At 39.8% G+C, this 18,972-nt stretch overlaps 1 protein-coding gene across 1 annotated transcript; it reads left to right on the top strand.

Annotated features, from left to right (window-relative positions):
* The first annotated feature begins 232 nt into the window (after positions 1-232).
* Positions 233-18,972, top strand: usp22 (ubiquitin specific peptidase 22). The gene is made up of 13 exons (XM_077551469.1): positions 233-724; positions 3,696-3,828; positions 8,187-8,300; positions 9,278-9,379; positions 11,563-11,729; positions 11,817-11,964; positions 12,603-12,705; positions 13,889-14,047; positions 15,106-15,232; positions 15,298-15,389; positions 15,538-15,600; positions 16,091-16,240; positions 17,076-18,972. The coding sequence occupies exons 1-13, from the start codon at positions 605-607 to the stop codon at positions 17,116-17,118; spliced, it is 1,521 nt and encodes a 506-aa protein (XP_077407595.1). The 5' UTR covers positions 233-604; the 3' UTR covers positions 17,119-18,972.

The following is an 18,972-nucleotide window of genomic DNA, read 5'->3' on the forward strand; positions in this document are numbered from 1 at the left end:
TTCTGATAATTGTGTACAGTAAAACGAATGTTCAATTTGGCGTGGGAAAAATTGTTTATCATTACAACGAAGATGATTTACGATCTAAACCAATGAGTTCCTTCACACAGGCGGATGTCGCCTCTGGGAAAATTGGACCAATCGTGGCGCAGTATCCGCTTCGTAGAGGCGGGATTTAACCGCTGGAACAGTTGGCATACGCCAATCCTGAGTAGTAGTCGCCCCTGATTGGTCCACCGTTATGAACAGGGTAGGTCCACACTCACCGTGTAAGCTACTGTTGGAAATTCCTCCGCTAACCAACTTTAGCCAGCTTGCTAACATGTAATTAAACGAATGTGGTTAAGCTGCATTCATGGCATCGCAATGGGTTCGAATTGACAGGTAATATGTTTGTTCCGAAACTGGAACACAGGAATAATCGGCAGTGTTCTGTACGTGTCGCCGTAACTACAACCAGAACATGTCCAGTTAGCTATAACGCGGCGATTGGTGGATAACGAACCTGGCAAGCTAGCCAGTCAGTCCGGGCTTTGGACTGGCGTGAGGCTTTTGAACAGGTTTCCTCGCCCGGTGGAGAGCCGAGCCTGATGCTGTGATTATCATGAGTCCCGCGGGCTGCCCCCATGTCAACTGCTTCAAAGTGGACAACTGGAAGCAGAACCTGAGGGCTATTTATCAGTGTTTCGTATGGAGCGGTTCGGCCGAGACCAGGAAACGCAAGGTAACAAGAAACTGGGAAACGTAGTGGGCTCACCTAACGGAAGAGATGTGTGATTGAGTGTGTGTATGTGTGAGAGAGAATGTGAAAGGTCGCGCGCGTGTGCGTCTGTGGGCAGTAACCCCTTCCAAGAAGAAAAAAAAACACGCTCGGTACACCAATGGCAGAATGTCAACAGGACCTCCCTAAAACATTACAATCAAATGGTACTACGTGTCCGACAACATCCCTGCTTCAGCACTGCATCTTCAACCCATTTGTTCTCCGCAACAGCATATAAAGATGGGTCTTCCCTCGCTTTTAAATAAGCCATAATGAATCACCCACCTCCTACAGTCTAAATCGTGACCACATCTACTGATTGCAGTCATCAATCATCCTTTTGTTGACCCATTTTTGCGCATGTGACTCACACATGTAGATTTGTGCACATTCTATTCTTGTATCCAATCCATGTGTCTGTTTGCATGCTTCCCACATCCAATGTGCTGGAGAGCAAACAGCATCCCTGGCTGCTTAATCTGTATGGGATCAGAAAGAAAATAGGACACAGGCATGCATACTAAATAAGCAGAGTAAATATTTTTCAAGGTCTCTTTCGTCTCATAATTGCCCATTTCTTTACTTGTGCCGCCACCCCACCCACGAAGCAGACTAGCTTGGCACTCCAAGTGTTGCTTGAGTCTCTTGCAGACAGGAGGGCCAGCAGACATAATTTATTGAAAAACACTAATACGGTGGAGGTACTGATTACTGAAACCCGCCAATTACCATTGCACATTCACTGAAACCTTCTTTATTTAAAAATAAAATATGCTATGTTGTTAAGTATATGGTTTACTGGTGAACAAAATGAACAGGGCAGGGCGTACAGCCTTTTCATCGAATCTGGCTCTCTTCACCTTGAATTCTATTCCCCATCTCCATGCATCTTAAGGAAGAGTTCCATCAGTTTTACTAGATTGTGAGTTCTGTTGCACTAGAATTGCTCAACTTGGTGTTGCAAATCATGCAGGTGTCCATCACTCAATTAAAACAACCACCGCTGTTTTCTTAAGATGGAACCCAAGGGCAGCACAGCAGGTACAATGAAAAAATCATCGGCCCCAGAATTGAGCCCTGTGGAACACCATACGTTCTTGTGAATTCATATTGCACATATTCGTCTGACCAGTTTGTCTTTTTGCTTAACATAGTTAGTATGATGGGTTTAAAACAGTAGAGAAATCAAATCACACAACCGTACCATTACAAGAGTCGCAAATCGACTACTGAGTGCACCAAATTCCCTGCAGCACAGATAGGCCAAGCAATGTAATGTGATTACCTGCAGCCAATGATGGCCAAGCGGGGGTAAAGTCACAAATCATTTGAAAATGTAGCATACTGTCCATGTATTTTCAAAGGCAATTTGTAAACAACAACAAAAGCTTCATTGTTCGTAACTTCTATAAAATGGGTGTTTTTAATCAGATTAATTTAAAAAGTAATCAACTATTTATTAAAATAATAATAAATAATAATAAAATAATCTTTAGCAGATTAAATTTAATTTAATTAAATCGTTATCATTATACCAATTAAATTAAATAATAAAAATAATAAATCAATTAAAATAATTAAAACAAACTTAAAATTTTGGACAAAACCGGCAGTGAGTTAGGTTATCACATCTAATTTCTAATATCGACTCCAGACTTCCAGTGGGAAGTTTGCATGTTTTTTGCCCATACCTGCCTAGGCTTTCGACAGGTGCGCCATCTTCCTCCCACTTTCCAAAAAAAATATGCTTGTTAAGTTAATTGAAGACTCCAAATTGAAGAGTGTAAATGTTTGTTTGTCTATATGTGGCCTGTGATTGTCTGATGACCAGTCCAGGATGTACTCTACCTTTCTCTTGTGGCCCTCATGAAGACAAGCGCTTTATATTGTATTACAGCTTCCATCACTCAGTAGGTGACCACCAGTAAGACTAATGAATTTGACCTTAAATTCAACATTGAAACATGGACACACTGTTATGTTTTTTTCTCCTTGCCCTTGTCTTTCCGTCTCATCTGTATGCTTCAAACACTCTCCATCCACTGTCATGCCCATCACGTGTCGTCTACAACCTACCTGCAGCATTACATCAGTCCGCACAATAATTAATTGTTCATACAGTATAGCAAAGTCCCGAATGACAATGATTACACGAATGGTACAAGGCTGCGGCTGCCACATTTTCTTCCACTCTGTTCATTCAGTCGTTGACTCATTTGTCTCACGTAAAAACACACAGGAAAAGGTTATTGTACAAAAATGGGCTTGAAATAACACTTATTAAGTTTTTTTTTTTTTAAGGACCGTGTTTGTCTTAGCAAAGGCATACGGGCTACAAATGCGTAATATGTAGTTTGTCTATCAAACTCAGAATCACCAATACAGTACAAGCTCTTTCCCCCACAGGTTTGTGAATAATGATGAAACTTAGCTTTATTCAAATGCTAATTGCTGCAAAACGGAATCAGATAGAAATATACTTTTTCTTTCTAATGAAAGAAGAGACTCTAATCTTTCTTTTGGGTAGGTGTCCATAATATTCTGTGGGCCTTGCAAAATCAGTCAAAGTCCATCCAAATTCCCGGGAGCGAAGGGGGTTGCTTCAGTGAAAATGGCTGGAAGTGAATGTGTTAATTTGTTTCATTAATATTTATTTAAAAAAAACAACAACTAAGTGTTTAATTTTAATTAGTTGAATGGAAGCGTAATAGTCTTAATTGTGGCCAACAAAAGGGATACTATCTGAAGGAATAGGAACTGCACTTAGTGTCATAAACATGTCCGAATTTGTGTTTCCTGTACAATTACAGCAGACAAGCCAGCACATTAGTTTTAATCAAGCTGCCTCTCCAAGAGCATGTTTTTTAAACAGCATTTAACTAATCACACTGCCTATCTGTTGTTTGTACCCCTGACCCCGCCCCCTTTTCAGGCCAAGTCATGCATCTGCCACATGTGCGGCGCTCACCTCAGCAGACTCCACTCCTGCCTTTACTGCGTCTTCTTCGCCTGCTTTGCCAAAAAACACATCCATGAGCATGCCAAGAGCAAACGACATAACCTAGGTATGGCGCACACACACTCAGCTGTGGCAGCTGTGTTGACAGTTTGAATCTCAGCACAGAATTAGCCTCTCAGTGTATGTGTCCATGTATGTGGTACATGTAGCGAACCCCCCACACACCCCCACCCCCGCCATTATGACGTGGACAACGCTATGTAACACGTATGTGCCCATTCACGGAAGCTACCACTTGATAATGCTGTTAGCTGATGCGAATACGTGCTTCCAACACTACAGCGCTGCTTAGCTTTTTGGCTTTGACATGTGGTTGAAGCCAATTTTGACTTCAAAAGATACATCAGAGGAGCTCAGTTCATCAGAGGATGTGTAATCCAGCGTCTCAGTGATAAGCCGCGGCCTCTACAAGTGAAAATGCAACCAACGCTGGTTATATGGGAGCTTCCGTGTGCTGCGCAGTTCACACTCACTTTTTTGTTTTGTTTTTTACTCTGAGATCAACAAGTAGCCACTCCCTAAATTAGCACGAGATGGGAATACCCTTGGAGTATTTTGATGAAAGCATGTCACAGGAAAATGTGTCTCATTACGCCGTCTTCATTTGCCATTCAAGTTAAAATTGAGTTCCTGCCCTCCTCCTGTTTTCTTATTTGTCATCTAAGAAACTCCGGCCGCTAATTAGCGAACCACCAGGCTTCCCTCTCTTGGTCATTGTTATATAATTTTTATGTTCCTCGGACAGGTTGTGGCTGTTACATACTGTACTTGACCAATAAATCTGATTCCGATTCTCGTCTTGCTCTTACGTCATAACATTAATCTATTGTTGCACTTAGTAATTGTTCCAGAACGCAATTTCATTCTTTGTGCGTGAGATATGCCACTGCTGTAGATAAACATGCAGAGAAATGTAGAAGATGAAACTAATGGCGCTCTGGGCATATTTTTTAAGATGTAAAAATGTTATCATGTGCAGTAGCGCGCACAAAATGTCACTCTGTTTGCCTGAATGTTGTATTCTCAGCTCTTTTGTTTTCACGACCAACATAACGGAATTAGGCTTTTGCAGCTGTACGTTACGAACATCATACTGCAGTGTTGGGGGAGTGGGGGGGTTGTCCGGGTGCCGCAGCAGAGACACCTCGGGTGTGCATGACAAAGCACACTTGGGCAGATGTTCTGAATCATTTGGTAGCTTCTTTTTTTCTTTTTGGCTCAGGAAAACACCCCTTCTGGTGTGTTTGTGTGTTCCCCAAGTGTGTAATTGCGGAAGTGTAATTGTGTGACTAATTAGGTTAGCTGCCGCAAAAAAAAGAAAAAGTATAACAGAGAAGAGAAAATGGGAGGAGGACAGATCTCCGTAGACTGTTGAGGAGGTAATTAAGTCGTCTTTAACAAACCCTGTGGAATTAGCCTCCATTTAGCGAAGCCCCTCCACCTCCCCCTTCCTACTGCTAGCTTTCCTTCTTTTTTGGGGGGTTGCTTTTTTGACTCTTTTTAATGTACTGTATGGCCACAATACATTATCAACTGTTTTGGTTGGATTTCAATTTTTTTTTCCTGTTGAGATATTAAATTATACTCAGAACATTTTGTTCCAGGCAGCACATTGCCTAATAGTTAGCATCTCTGCCTCACTGTTCTCATGTTGTCCATGTTTTCCTGTTTTCTGCCGATTCTCAAGCTTCCACCCCACATGGCAAACAAGGCATTCAACTTGAATTGTTAGGTTAATTGAAGACTTTAAATTGTCCTTAGTTGTGAATGCGAGTCTGCAGTTGTCTTCTGTGCCCTGTGATTGGCTGACGTTAGTCCAAGGTGTACATGTTCACGCCCATTTTCAGCTCACCTGTGATTATAACAAAAATGGATGAATAATATGTCACCGTAAAAACCGTTACTGCACAGGTAATGTTATGACCCATTCACTGCCATTGACGGCTATAGACGTCCATCCATTTTTTTTGCTGGGCTGGCAGTGAACAATAATTTAAGCCCATATCCCACCGAGGGGCGAACATTTGCAACGCTAGCGAGTGTTGATTTCACGTCAGAGTTCGTTCACGGTCGCAACATTTGTCAAAGTGTTCGCCAATGTTTTATTCTTGTCGCAAGGAAACTGTTAAAACATTAGGCGAATGTCTGCCGCACGTTTAGCCAACGTTGTGACCTTGAGCAAACCCTGACGTGAAATAAAATGTTCACCCCTCCACGGGATTTGGGCTTTAAGTAACATTTTAGCATTATTAAGGGACAGTAAGTGTATGTGGGTCATTGACGGATAAGGATTTCACCAGGCCTAGCGCAGTTAATTTCTTATAAAAACAAATCAAGTATTATTCTTTATTATTATTAACTACTATTATCTATAATTTAGGACATACAGTACACCTATCATAAAAAGCTTTCTACAATGGTCTCACCAGATTATGGTTGGTCGCCTCACTTCATATTTTCTACTTAAATCAAAGTTAAGATGCTAACAATTAGCCATTCAAACAAAACAAGCTAGCTAGTGAAAGATTAGCTTTATTTTTGTAATCTTTTGCGTGTTCAAATAAATCAAAGATGAGATTCTTGTGAAGAGGATCCTTGCAAGGTTATTTATTACAGATATCTCTGGTCACACAACTGCATATCACCCAAGCAGTGTCATCCAATATGTGTGTCTGGAATAGTTGCACAAACCCAGAAAAGCCAACATTTGTTTTACATTTGTCGGTTTGGGATGGTGCAAGATGTCATCTTTGTGTGACGGAGAAATACCTGTTCCATGGTTCGATATAAGTCGTCCCAAGAAAGAAACCTGAGGTCGGGCAATTTGGATTTTGTCCTTGGAGCACTTCAGGTCCACCGAAGCCAGGTGGCTCAAAAGGAGCTGTGTAGCTAACACGCAAAAGATTACAAAAATAAAGCTAATCTTTCACTAGCCACACACAAGTAAAATTCTAAAGAAAATATCAATTTTGTGGTAAAAATTGATAATTAGTTATATAAAAGTCCCGAATTGTCTGTTCCTTTTTGGTCGCACCCCATGATAATTCATAAAATGGGCGTCATGGGACGAACGTATCCATCAATGACCCATGTGCAAATATAACATCAATGTGCATGCTTAGAAACAAATTTACTTACTAGCACATTACTTTACCAAGTTCACACTTCATTCACAAGTTATTGGGGTGTCAATGTTGCATAATTTGCCCATGCATAATAATATTTTTTTTTTTACCAGCAAAATTGATTTCAGATGTCCATCCATTTTCAAAACCACTTTATCCTCCCAGCTGACTTAGGGACGACAGGCGAGTTACAACCTGGACTAGTTGCCAGCTTATTGCAGCAAATTAGATTTCAAGTTTTGTATTCTTATACGTCGACAAAGGTTATTTAAATGTTGTGGCCATGCATATTAATTAACATTACAGAGTTATTATTTTGGGAGCTCCGCGTGAACAAAGGTCGATTTGACAGTGTTGTCTTCCGTACATTAAACAGAATAATAACCGTTTTTTTTTTTACTAGGCCTTCCACCTATTCCCTCAGCTCCATGCATCAGAGCAGTGTTTCACATCAGCTGACTACTTTGGAGAGGTAGCGGCTGCGGAGGGGTTGGGGGAATCTGTCCTACTTTGCGCTAGGGTGGGAAACACTTTTTGCAAGATGGCTTTGATATTCAGAATCGTAAAGGGCTTTCATATATCTTCACATTTTTGTACTATAAGCATTATCACGATCACTTTCTACTTCCTTTAAGTGGCATTCATCAACAATATGTGTACTACTGCGGTTGCAGAATGCAGTCGTGTAAAATGACACTGCATCATACCGAGAGCTGTTTCTGTATCATATTTAGGTATGAAAGGGACAAAATATTAGAAACACTCTCAGTATGATTCAGCGATACCTGCAGAGAATTACAGCATCAGGCAAAGGAAGCTGAAGGCCAGGTTGTCATGGTGACGGCAAACAGGTAGCTGTAGGGCAATGATTGGAAACACAGGTTCAATTCGGCATTAGAGAAGGAGGGGGAAGGGGAGAGAGTGAGAGAGAGAGGGGACACCTCTTTCAGCACTCTCACCTTTTGACTCCTTTTTGCTCTCGCCACCTCCGCCACTACTGGATGGTGTTAACAGATAGCAGATATGTCAGCCGATAAGCCCATTGTACATCGCAACACCATAGCAACATTGCCTGAATAGGATAAGACAAGAGATGAATCATCTCGCAGCTCATACAGCTCACACTGACTCACAGCCCTCCATTACCCTCAGACAAACAAAATAGATAAACTGTGAGAGCAACCCAGCATTTCAATAAATAAATAAAAAACTCTCCCTTGTGCATTCTTTTTTTTTTTGGGCTTCTTTTTCTCACCCTCTCCTTGTCTTGACTTTGCAGCTATTGACTTGCTCTATGGGGGGATTTACTGCTTCATGTGCCAAGACTACATTTACGACAAAGACATGGAACAGATTGCCAAAGAGGAACAAAGGAAAGCCTGGAAAATGCAAGGTCTGAAAGCATTTTAACTCACATTTTAACCCAGATCTGAGGGAAAAGATCACTCACAGGAAATGCTCCAATTTTGCTCAGAATGGTTCATTAGCTTCTATACTGTGTTGCAAATTGTCATGCATAGATTCAACATTATTAAGCAAGCTTTAGCTGCTACTGCTATGAGTATTAAAGGGAGAAAAACTCATGGTGTGACAGATTTTATTTTATTTTTTTAAAAAAGCCAAAATAATAGTTGAAAGAAATGTTATTCACTGTATATCACATTGGCTGCTTGAAAAAATTAACAAAACTAGTAGGGGTGTCTCACGATTCGATTCTCTGCGATTCGATCAGGAATCGATTTTCAATTCAGAATTGATTTTCGATCCATAATGATTTCATTGACAATGACTTACTTCTGCTTCAATTTATAGATGTGCAATTAATCGTCATGATCTACACCAGTCTGACTCGCTAATGCTAATTAAAGCACTACTCGCAGTACTTTTATCACTCAAAAGAACCGCTATTCATAAAAAACTGCTTCAAGAATGTATACAAAGAAAAATCTTAACATTACTTACCGGCATATGCTCTTCCTACGTTGCAAAAAAAAACAGAACCAAAAAAATATTTATTTTAATAACTTGATCATGACTTTTTCCTTCTCTTCAATGTGGCTACAACTTAACGATGTATCACAACGTGTGGAACCACACTGCCCCTAAGTGGCCAAATCGTGTACATCATGAAGAGCACTCCCAATACAGGTACACACAAACAAGGGCAAGACAGTATAAAATAATTTTAATAAATTCGACTTGGGGACATTTAAAATCGAGTCGTACTAAATGAGAATCACGATTCTTATGAGAATCCAATTTTTTGACACACCCCTATAAACTAATACATGCCTAAAAAAAAATTGGGACACAGTGTGATTGATGTTGACCTTGGAAATGATTTTTTGTATGCTGCTGTGGTGGTTGCAGGCATAGGTGAGAAGTACTTGTCATGGGAACCCACCAAGAGGGAGCTGGAGCTTCTCCGCCACAATCCCAAGAGGAGGAGAATCACTTCCAACTGTACTATTGGTTAGCGACCCTCTCAAACTGTACATGCAAAGTGCTTACGCTATGACCCACTTTCTCACTTGTTTTTATTTTTACCTCACAGAGGAAATGCTAATTATGCCGCATTCAGCAAATCAGCTTTTGCGCTAAATGTTATCTTGCATGCGCTAAAAAAATCCTTAAAATCCAAACTCAATTAGAGGAGACTGTCCCAATTAAAATTGGACCTTGTATTTTCATAAAGACCATGGCCAGAATCACCTTAAAATCATAGAATGTACTTATCTATTCCAATAAGATTGTAACTAAGGAGCCAATTTTATGGTACTATACCTGACCTAACATGATTTAAATTCAGATTTTTAAATACTGTAACTCAAATTATTCAGCATAATCTACACAAGTATTTTCGTTATAAATTTATAATATCTTTTTCATACAAAAAAAAGTCATCATTACAAGAAGGATAAATACTATCAATGTTCATTTTTTTTAATGAATTAATTTTCAATTACTAGCAGGAGAAAATAAATACTGGAAATCCTCGCGTCTTAAACAAGACTGAATCGAACAGCAGGCGGCAGCCAGAAATAGTAGCCCGAGGCTAACAAGCGCCGAATCCACTGTGACTCCGGCAAATTAGCAAATCCAACAAGCCCCGTAACCCCCCTCGAGCAAACGTCTTTGGATGAGGGTGCCCGAGAGCTTCAGTCAAGAATTGAGAAGTAGCTACTATTGAGCAGTTAGACAGTTCTGTCAAGCTACTGCTGTTTGCTTTGTCCACTGTCCAGTTATAGGGCTCTTGTTTAGTTTGGCGTTCTAAGTAGGTGAGTATGAGTCAGCTGAGACTGTGCCATTATAAACCAAATGTATTCCTTTAAGACAAAAACGCTGTACATGCATGAACCACTGCAAACCAAAATGCCACTAAGCCAGATACACGAAAACTGATTTCTAACATCTTAACTCACTTTTGTGGAGCAGCTAATGACCAGTATCTTTTTTCCCCACGATTAAAGATTTTTTTTTTTGTGTTGCAGTGTATTTCTTGGGGAAAAGCCTCACTTAGTTTTTATTTCCTGGTAGGCTGCTACGTCAGCACTTCCAAATATGGGCACACTGTTGTGTGGACTTTTCACACACAGTGTGTGTGAGAGCTCGTTCGAACGTGGCCATGACATTCGTCAATCAAGGTGCCAACTATGAGCATATCGCGCATTCTCAAATGACTTGGAGGAAAAAACTCTTGAGTAGTGTTAGTCCACCAAATTCTCCAAATGGGAGGGAAAAAAATCCAAAACAAAATTATGGAGATGAACACAGGACATTTTTGTGCCAATAATATGTTTTAGCAGCCCCACTGGTCTAAATTTGGTATTCTGGTTAATATTGCGTTAATGGAATGAGTTAAGCAGCAAAATCCAACCGTTCTTATCCATCTCAGGGGGCGGCCATTTTGCCACTTGCTGTCGACTGAAGATGACATCACAGTTGCTCAGGTCTCAGGTAACAATCAATCACAGCTCAGCTCCAGAAAACAGGTGAGCTGTGATTGGTCATTGCCTGAACCCTGAGCAACATTGATGTCATCTTCAGTCGACAGGAAGTGTCAAAATGGCCGCCCCCTGAGATGGATAAAAACGGCTGGATTTTGCTTCATAACTCATATTCCACAAATGTAATATTAATCAGAATCTCATGTTTAGAATTATTGTCAAAAAATGTTTACGGTTGACTTCCAAGACATTCTGCCTTTTAAGTTATGCATCATTAGAGCAATGCAAGGCTTCAAATCTTCAGCGGCACTTGAGTTCACTCCATGCAAACATCAACCAGGAATTTCCGAAGGCAACTTTGCAAGTACAAGTTGTTCACTTTGAAAGGTCAGGCAGAAAAGTAAAAAAAACGTTGTTCCCAAAATTTATGAAGTACTCACATGAACATTTTCAAAGGGTAAAAAAAAGCATAAAATAAAGGGAGTTTGTCAAAATATCCAAAAGAGCAAAGGGAGTGAGGGGAGTGGACAGGACGGGGTCATTTATGTCCGCATGTGTAGTACGATGTGGCTCTTAGCCACTCACTGCTTGGCCACCCCTGCTCGAGATGATAATCGCAAATGACAGTGAATAATTACATTTCAATCATTTCGAGCACTGCATCTGTTTGTGGCAGCCTCTCATTCCAAGTCCCTCCTCTGTTTCCAGGTCTACGCGGTCTGATCAACCTCGGCAACACGTGCTTTATGAACTGCATCGTCCAGGCGCTAACACACACGCCGCTGCTGCGGGACTTCTTCCTATCGGACCGACACAAATGTGAAATGCAGAGCAACTCCTGCTTAGTGTGTGAGATGTCGCAACTCTTCCAAGAGGTATGTTTTTAAATTGATCGCAGCTAAGAAATGATTTGGAGATTGGCATATCACGGATTGCTAATACTGTACATGGTGTCTCACAAGTTCTACTCAGGCCATCGTTCACCGCACATCCCGTTTCGTCTGCTCCACCTGGTGTGGACTCACGCCCGTCACCTGGCTGGCTACGAGCAGCAGGACGCACATGAGTTCCTCATCGCTGCACTTGACGTCCTACACAGACACTGCAAAGGTCAGGCAAAGTTATTTTGTAAATCCTGTTCTCCCCCCTACCCCAAATCCTCTGCCTCGGTTATACGTATCATTTGTCTATAAAATTGCTATAGGTACGCCTCTGCAAAAGAGCTAATGCTTCTTTGTGCACTCTTTGACAATGAGGGTGCCACTGCCACCTACTGTAGTGGATGCGCAATTAAATTTTTGGGGGGAGAGCTCAGTATTGTTCATTCGGCAATTGGCAGACTTACCGAGTCAACATGTCATCATCATTGCTTTCTTTTTTCTTTTATAATTTTGTTTTAAATATTAAATATAAAATAATACTGCAGAAAATGCGAAATCATCTACTAGGATTCGCTCCCGCTGTCTGCAGCACTTCAAATCAAATCAAATCAAATGTTCTTATAAGCATAAAGGATGATAAACTTCAGGGGGAGGAAAATCACAATGACAATTGTTACAAAGAAGCACATGGGGGGGGGAGCAAATGCAGGAAAAACATGAGAGAAAATAGAGGACAAGCTGGGAATGTAAAACCGATGGAGAATCTGTGTGACAGTTCTTAAGCCTCAGATACCTTGCTGTGTGTGTGTTTGTGTGTGTCCAGTTTCTAAGCCGCCTGTCGGTTTGTGTTTGTGTGTGTTCATACAGATGACAACGGGAAAAAAGCCAACAACCCAAACCATTGTAACTGCATCATTGACCAAATCTTCACAGGGGGCCTGCAGTCTGATGTCACCTGCCAAGTCTGCCAGTAAGTGTGTAGCTCTCCCTCAATGGCATAATGCACATCATCACAATACACAATCTACTGCAGTAGCAAGAGACGGGAAATGCTGTAAAATTGATCTGTAGCACCACCTGGTGTTAAGGAACAATACAGGCTCTTCATGCAGATAGCGTAGGTTTTTGCTTCCAGATGCCGATTGAAACATTATACATATACACTACAGTATTCTTCATTTCTACCAAGCGTTTGGTACGGTGCTTAAAATAAATAAAATAAAATAAATAACATTTAAAACAAAACATCCATTATCCAATTATCTGTTAGGCTTATCCTCCCCTTTTTTTTTTTACTAATGTTAAACTGCAACTCTAAGCTTCACAAACTGACAAACTGGACAGAAATATTTAGTTTTATCGGCGTACTGGAGAAAATCATTCCCAATGTTGCCAAAATGTTTTCGTCACTCGTCTCCATTAATTGGACATCAAATCAAAGATGCCAGCTTGGGCTTCAAATGCGACCCCCCGCTTATTGTCTTTAAAATGCATGGCATAAAACACACTAAATAAGTCATCAAAAGACTTTTTAAAGCAGGCTGTGTAATAATTTATTATTATACTGAGCCACTCTTTGAATTGATTTGAGTTTCAATAGTAGTATTCAGTACAGGATTTTAGTTCTAGGGTTGTGATGGGAAAATAAATCTTCATGAAGCTTCATGAAGCTTTTGCAATGTATTTCTTTTACTCCTTTAGATGGTGCTCTTGGTTTAAATATAAAGGCTGGTGCACTGGAAAGTGATTACGTTTCCACTGCATCATTAAACCAATATTGTCATCTAGAGGAGTCAAAAAATATCACAAGTATTTGATGAAGCTTTCATGAAGCTTCATTTGTCGATCACTATTGTATGGTATGGTTTGCCATTTCGATGCATTTGAAATTATGTGAAAGTAAAAGTATGTATCTGCAAATCAAAATGTTGGCATATGCTTGTTATTTTTTTAAATTAAAACAAGTAAAAGTTAGTTTTCCATAATTCCATAATTCGCATTGTGGAATATCTTCCCACACAGGTATTGTTTCACCTCTGTGCACCTCAGACACGCTACCTCCAAAGATCGAAAAATGTCGTTCAGACAATACAGCAATGCTTGAGAGTGTATATATTGTAGAAGACCTACATGTGTCTTTATCCTCCTTGCAGCGGTGTCTCAACAACCATCGACCCGTTCTGGGACATCAGCCTGGACCTGCCGGGCTCCTCTACTCCCTTCTGGCCGCTGAGCCCCGGCGGAGATGGCTCAACGCTAAACGGAGAGAGTCACGCCACTGGAGCCACAACACTGACAGACTGCCTACGAAGGTAGCCTGAGTTTGGTTTGTTTTTGTTTTTCTTTGATGGCATTTTCTCGCTCTGATACTGTAGTAATTTGTTTGTGTCAAACCATTTGTATTTTAGATTATTTTTCCGCAGTAATCAGAAGTTGCCTCTGGATTTTCTCCAGTGTTAATTTCATCAACAAAAACAAAACAAAAATAATTTTGTCAACACAATTTTTTTTTTTACCAGACTAAAACTCTCATTAATAAACAACTGGGACTAAATCAGTATGCATTTTCGTCGACTAATAAAGACTCGAGGACTCCCTGTGTTTTAAAAGTTTTAAGTGTCCCAAATATTTATACATTCATACACAACAATGTTTTTTTTATGCTAGAGCATACAGAAGGCTTTGAAGCAGCGGGTGAAGCAATGGTAGTAATTGCAAAAACGGCCAGCAGATAGCAGCAGAGTATAAGAGATCAACTCTTTTCCCCACAGCTTTAAACAGATTTGTGAATAATAATGAAACTTAGCTATTATTATTATTCTAATGCTAATTACTGCAAAATGGAAACAGATACAAATATACTTTTTTTCCTAATGAAAGAAGATACTATAATCTTAGCACACAATATTCTTTGGGCCTTGCAAAATCAGTCAAAATCCAGTAAAACAGCCGGGAGTGAAGGGGGTTGTTTCAGTGAAAATTGCTGGTAGTGAATGAGGTAATACACAATTTGAATAATTTAAAACAAAGCACAGACTGATTACATTGTTAAATTGCACATACTATTTTTCTATCTTCTCTATAAATTGCAATAACATTTTAGATGGTAAAATACCAGTTTTGAAGGCTTTGAAAGACAAGTTACAAATATATGTGAAAAGTTGCTCTACTTATTGTATAATACTTTTTTATTAATGCCGTATCAATGCTAGAACGGTCAGTGAACTTTTTTTAATTTATTTTTTTATATTTTATTTTTATGGTCAGTGAACTTTTTAATTCACATTCTTCAGAAAGTAGCATTTTCATCATCATCCAGTGAACACACACATACCAACAGGCCTTCCATTTCACCCTTTCCTCCGTTTAGGTTCACCAGACCAGAGCACCTTGGCAGCAGCGCAAAGATCAAGTGCAGCGGTTGCCACAGTTACCAGGAGTCGACCAAACAGCTGACCATGAAGAAGTTGCCCATCGTGGCCTGCTTTCACCTCAAAGTAGGAGTTTTCAACATGGCCTTCAACCGCTTGGCTTCCTATTTATTTTTTGCGTGTGTTTGCAGCGGTTTGAGCATTCCGCCAAACTACGAAGGAAGATCACAACGTACGTCTCTTTCCCTTTGGAGCTGGACATGACTCCATTCATGGCCTCCAGGTGAGAACTGATCAATAAGATTCACTTGAAAGGGTTATAATGACATGTTAGGAACATCCAATTGTACATCTTCACAGATTACCGCCTCCTTATGCATTAAGATTCGCTAAGAATACGCTGAATAATAATGTCGCGTTGTGCTTTTCAGTAAAGAGAGCAGGATGAACGGCCAGTACCAGCAGACCGTGGAGCCCTTCAACAACGACAACAAGTAGGCTCATCAGTGGTTCATTAGTGGCCGTCTTCAAATGTCCGAAATCTTAGCACCTTCATTAACATCTATTGTCACAAAAGCGTGGCTCATTAAGATCATGCCTGTCAGTAATCGGATTGAGACCCTATCGACCAGCCCTCTCATTAAATCCTTATCATGTGAATGCCAATGGTTGTTTTTATGTCCTGTATGTGAATCATCGGCTCACCCAAAATTAGCTGGGATAAATAATGCAGTGGTACCATGATTTATGAGTTTCATTTATTCTGTGACATTGTGTAACAATATATCAACACGATCTTCCCATTGCAATGAATTGAAATAATATTAATCTCTTCCAGTCAACTATAAATATTTCATTTTATTTTATCACTTTCTAAAATGTGTTGTTGGAAAATTTCCGGTCACAGATTCCCCAAGTGCTTCTCAAGTATAGATTTTCAAGCTGCTGATGTGGCAATTCTCCCCTTTTTCCTGTCTCAATCAGATATAGCCTTTTTGCTGTGGTTAACCACCAGGGAACACTAGAGAGCGGCCACTACACCACCTTCATCAGGCAGCACAAGGACCAGTGGTTCAAATGTGACGACGCCATCATCACCAAGGCCAGCATTGAGGCCGTGCTGGATAGTGAAGGGTGAGCCACTTTCATCACATTTTATTTGAATATAGTCAACCGCTGCTTTTTTTCTGGTTTGGAATTCATAAATTGGTCAAGTTGCAGATTGCCTCACATATTTTCTCACATAGGTGTAATACTGCATTTAAAACTTGGGACAGAACACACCTAAAGAGGGTGAGGTAGAGGCAATCACCAATTTCCACGAGTTCTTTAATAAGTGAAATGGCATGACTCCTTCTTGTGTCTCCAAATTTTTCAATTCTACTCAGGGGCCACTTAAGACAGTTATGACAAAAGTGCTATTTTATATATAGACAAAATATGTGCAAATTTGCAAATTAGGTGCGCTTAGTATATTTTGTTTTTAATAATACATTTCCCAATGCATGCATAAAATATCCTAACTCAACGCAACCTGCGGCTCTTTAGTCCCTCTCCTGTGGCTACCTGTGGATCTCGAAGAAAATTAGTAAAAAAAAAATATATATATATTTATTACTTTTTATACATATATAGTTGTTTTTGTTTCCATTTATATTTATTTATTGGTATTTAATTTTTTAATTATATTTTTTTATATCCGTTTTTATTGTCACTTTTAGTCATTTATTTATTTTTAATTTGGGCAGTTTTGGTTATCCATACAGTGCAAATACTAAATGTATTCTAACTGCAAAAAATATTGTTCACATTGACGTCTGTAATATTAAAATGTCCTTTGTATGTATGGTTGTAAACCGATGACCCCCCTACAAATTTTTACTATCTGTCCACAAATTGGCACCACAACCCACTTTTGGGAGTCACTGTAATACATGTCATTAATTGTTTTGTTTTGTTTTTCCTCTAGGTACCTTTTATTTTACCATAAACAGTTCCTGGAGTACGAATAGCGCAGCCCTCATCACAACGCATACGAGCCCTGACGCACTACTGCAACTCTTAAAACATTTCCACTGGAATTCAGGACGCACACAACAAACAATCCGCTAGTGTTAAATCTGCTAAGCCAGTCTGCACGTGGAGGTCGGAAGTGACTGGTAACCATCATCACATTAGCCTCCTCCCTGGCTTTTCTTATTTTCAGACAGACGCAAGCGAAGAAGGTATTGTTTTTAAACCCCATATTTCTGCGGGGGATTTGTTAACTTGATCATGAATGCTGTTCTTTACCAACGTCCTTCTTAAGCAGGGGTGGGGAACCTGTTGGCTGTTGGCTCTGGGCTGCTATGCAATTGCAAAAACTCATAAGACCTCGGAGGAACAATTTATCCCAGAATTCGTAACAAAATATACAACTGTTATAGTATAGCCCCAACCGACTTTAAAGGGATATATAATTTCTTCAATCAGAATAAATGAAGGGTTAAAAAAAAAGTTACCACGCTAGTTCTAGCACTCCAGAGGCTCAACTATTTGTGCACAAGTCAGTTTTCCATAGAACGAGTATGTCCGCTTTAAAAGTTGAAAAAGCATCCCCACCCCAGTGCTAATTGCTTGTAAATGTCGAAAACCGCTACAAGCTGCTTCTATCTGAAGACACTGCTCTTTTTTTTTTCAATGACTTTTTAAACAAAGTAATTCATTTGAAATCACAAGCACATCATGTGTCACATAGTAGCCTATATGCACACACATACACGCGCCGTCTCAAAATGACCAAATATTGTAAGTCTTTTTATGCATTTTTCACTGCACTGCAGAAGAAGAAAATCAAGAAGCAAACATCTCCTTACAAGTTGTATGATAAACATTATACAGTTGTTTATTTACAGTGTATGTCGCTTGTGAGTTTGTCGGTCAACGACACCGGAAGCTTCGGTTGCGCTCTCCCCCGAGTACGCCGGATGCTTCCGCCTCTATTGCTGCTTCCAACTGTCGCAGGGGCGGACGTTACTCAGTAAATATTATATTTTTATAAATACTGTAATTCTAAAAGGATTCGTTTACAGTTTTTTGCATTCACTCTCATGTCGTCCGTCCGTGTTATATTGTGCTGTGTTGTTTTATATACGCAAAAAAAGAGCTAACTACACCCACCTGAAAATGCTGCTATGGCAGTTTAGTGTTTAGTTAGATTAGCTGTTTTTTTTGTTTTGTTTTTTTAGGGTTTTGTGTGAAGTTTTGTTTTTAAGTACATAAGTCTCGGGCAGTTTAGAAGCATACTGTATATTCGTGTTCAAGGTATGTGCTTGTGGTTAAATGCAAAAATAAGAACCAATATGGGATGTATCAGAATAGTACAGTATGTGCAAAGGATCACAAGCTGATTCTGCAGTGTATTATTGTTGGCTGCATGTTTGTGTGTGTGCGTGCGTGTGTTTGTCACAAGAAAAAGACAGTGTGGGGAAAATAACTGGTTGTTAAAAAAAAAAAGAAGTGGTCTCGTATGTGTATGTTAGGGTTTGTATGCACGTGTGGTGCGCGTGCGTATGTTGTGTGTGTTTGTGTACTGAATCAGTACTTGAGTTCAGCATGCCGCCCAAGCTGAATTTTTTTTCTTTTTTCTTTTTTTCCACATGTTGAAGATGTATGTAAAGTATATAAATGTACAGTTTGTACGTAAGAGACAATGGTGAAACATTCATCTTTGATTTTTGTTCTTCTATAACGCTGGTTTCAGCCACGGGAGCCGAAAGGTTGTCTTGACCTGTGAAGTCATTCCTCGAATACAAAATGACTGCAAAGACTGGACACACAGCGATGGCAAGACACTCAAATAAAGAACAACAAATATATATCTATAA

Source organism: Vanacampus margaritifer, chromosome 18, assembly GCF_051991255.1.
Source record: "Vanacampus margaritifer isolate UIUO_Vmar chromosome 18, RoL_Vmar_1.0, whole genome shotgun sequence".
NCBI classification, from domain to species: domain Eukaryota; kingdom Metazoa; phylum Chordata; class Actinopteri; order Syngnathiformes; family Syngnathidae; genus Vanacampus; species Vanacampus margaritifer.

Bases quoted from the DNA above. Each gene is read 5' to 3' on its own strand.
- usp22 (XM_077551469.1), top strand. From the start codon at position 605: ATGAGTCCCGCGGGCTGCCCCCATGTCAACTGCTTCAAAGTGGACAAC. The intron at 725-3,695 runs GTAACAAGAAAC...CCCCCTTTTCAG, and splicing joins CCGAGACCAGGAAACGCAAG to GCCAAGTCATGCATCTGCCA. The intron at 9,380-11,562 runs GTTAGCGACCCT...CTCTGTTTCCAG, and splicing joins CACTTCCAACTGTACTATTG to GTCTACGCGGTCTGATCAAC.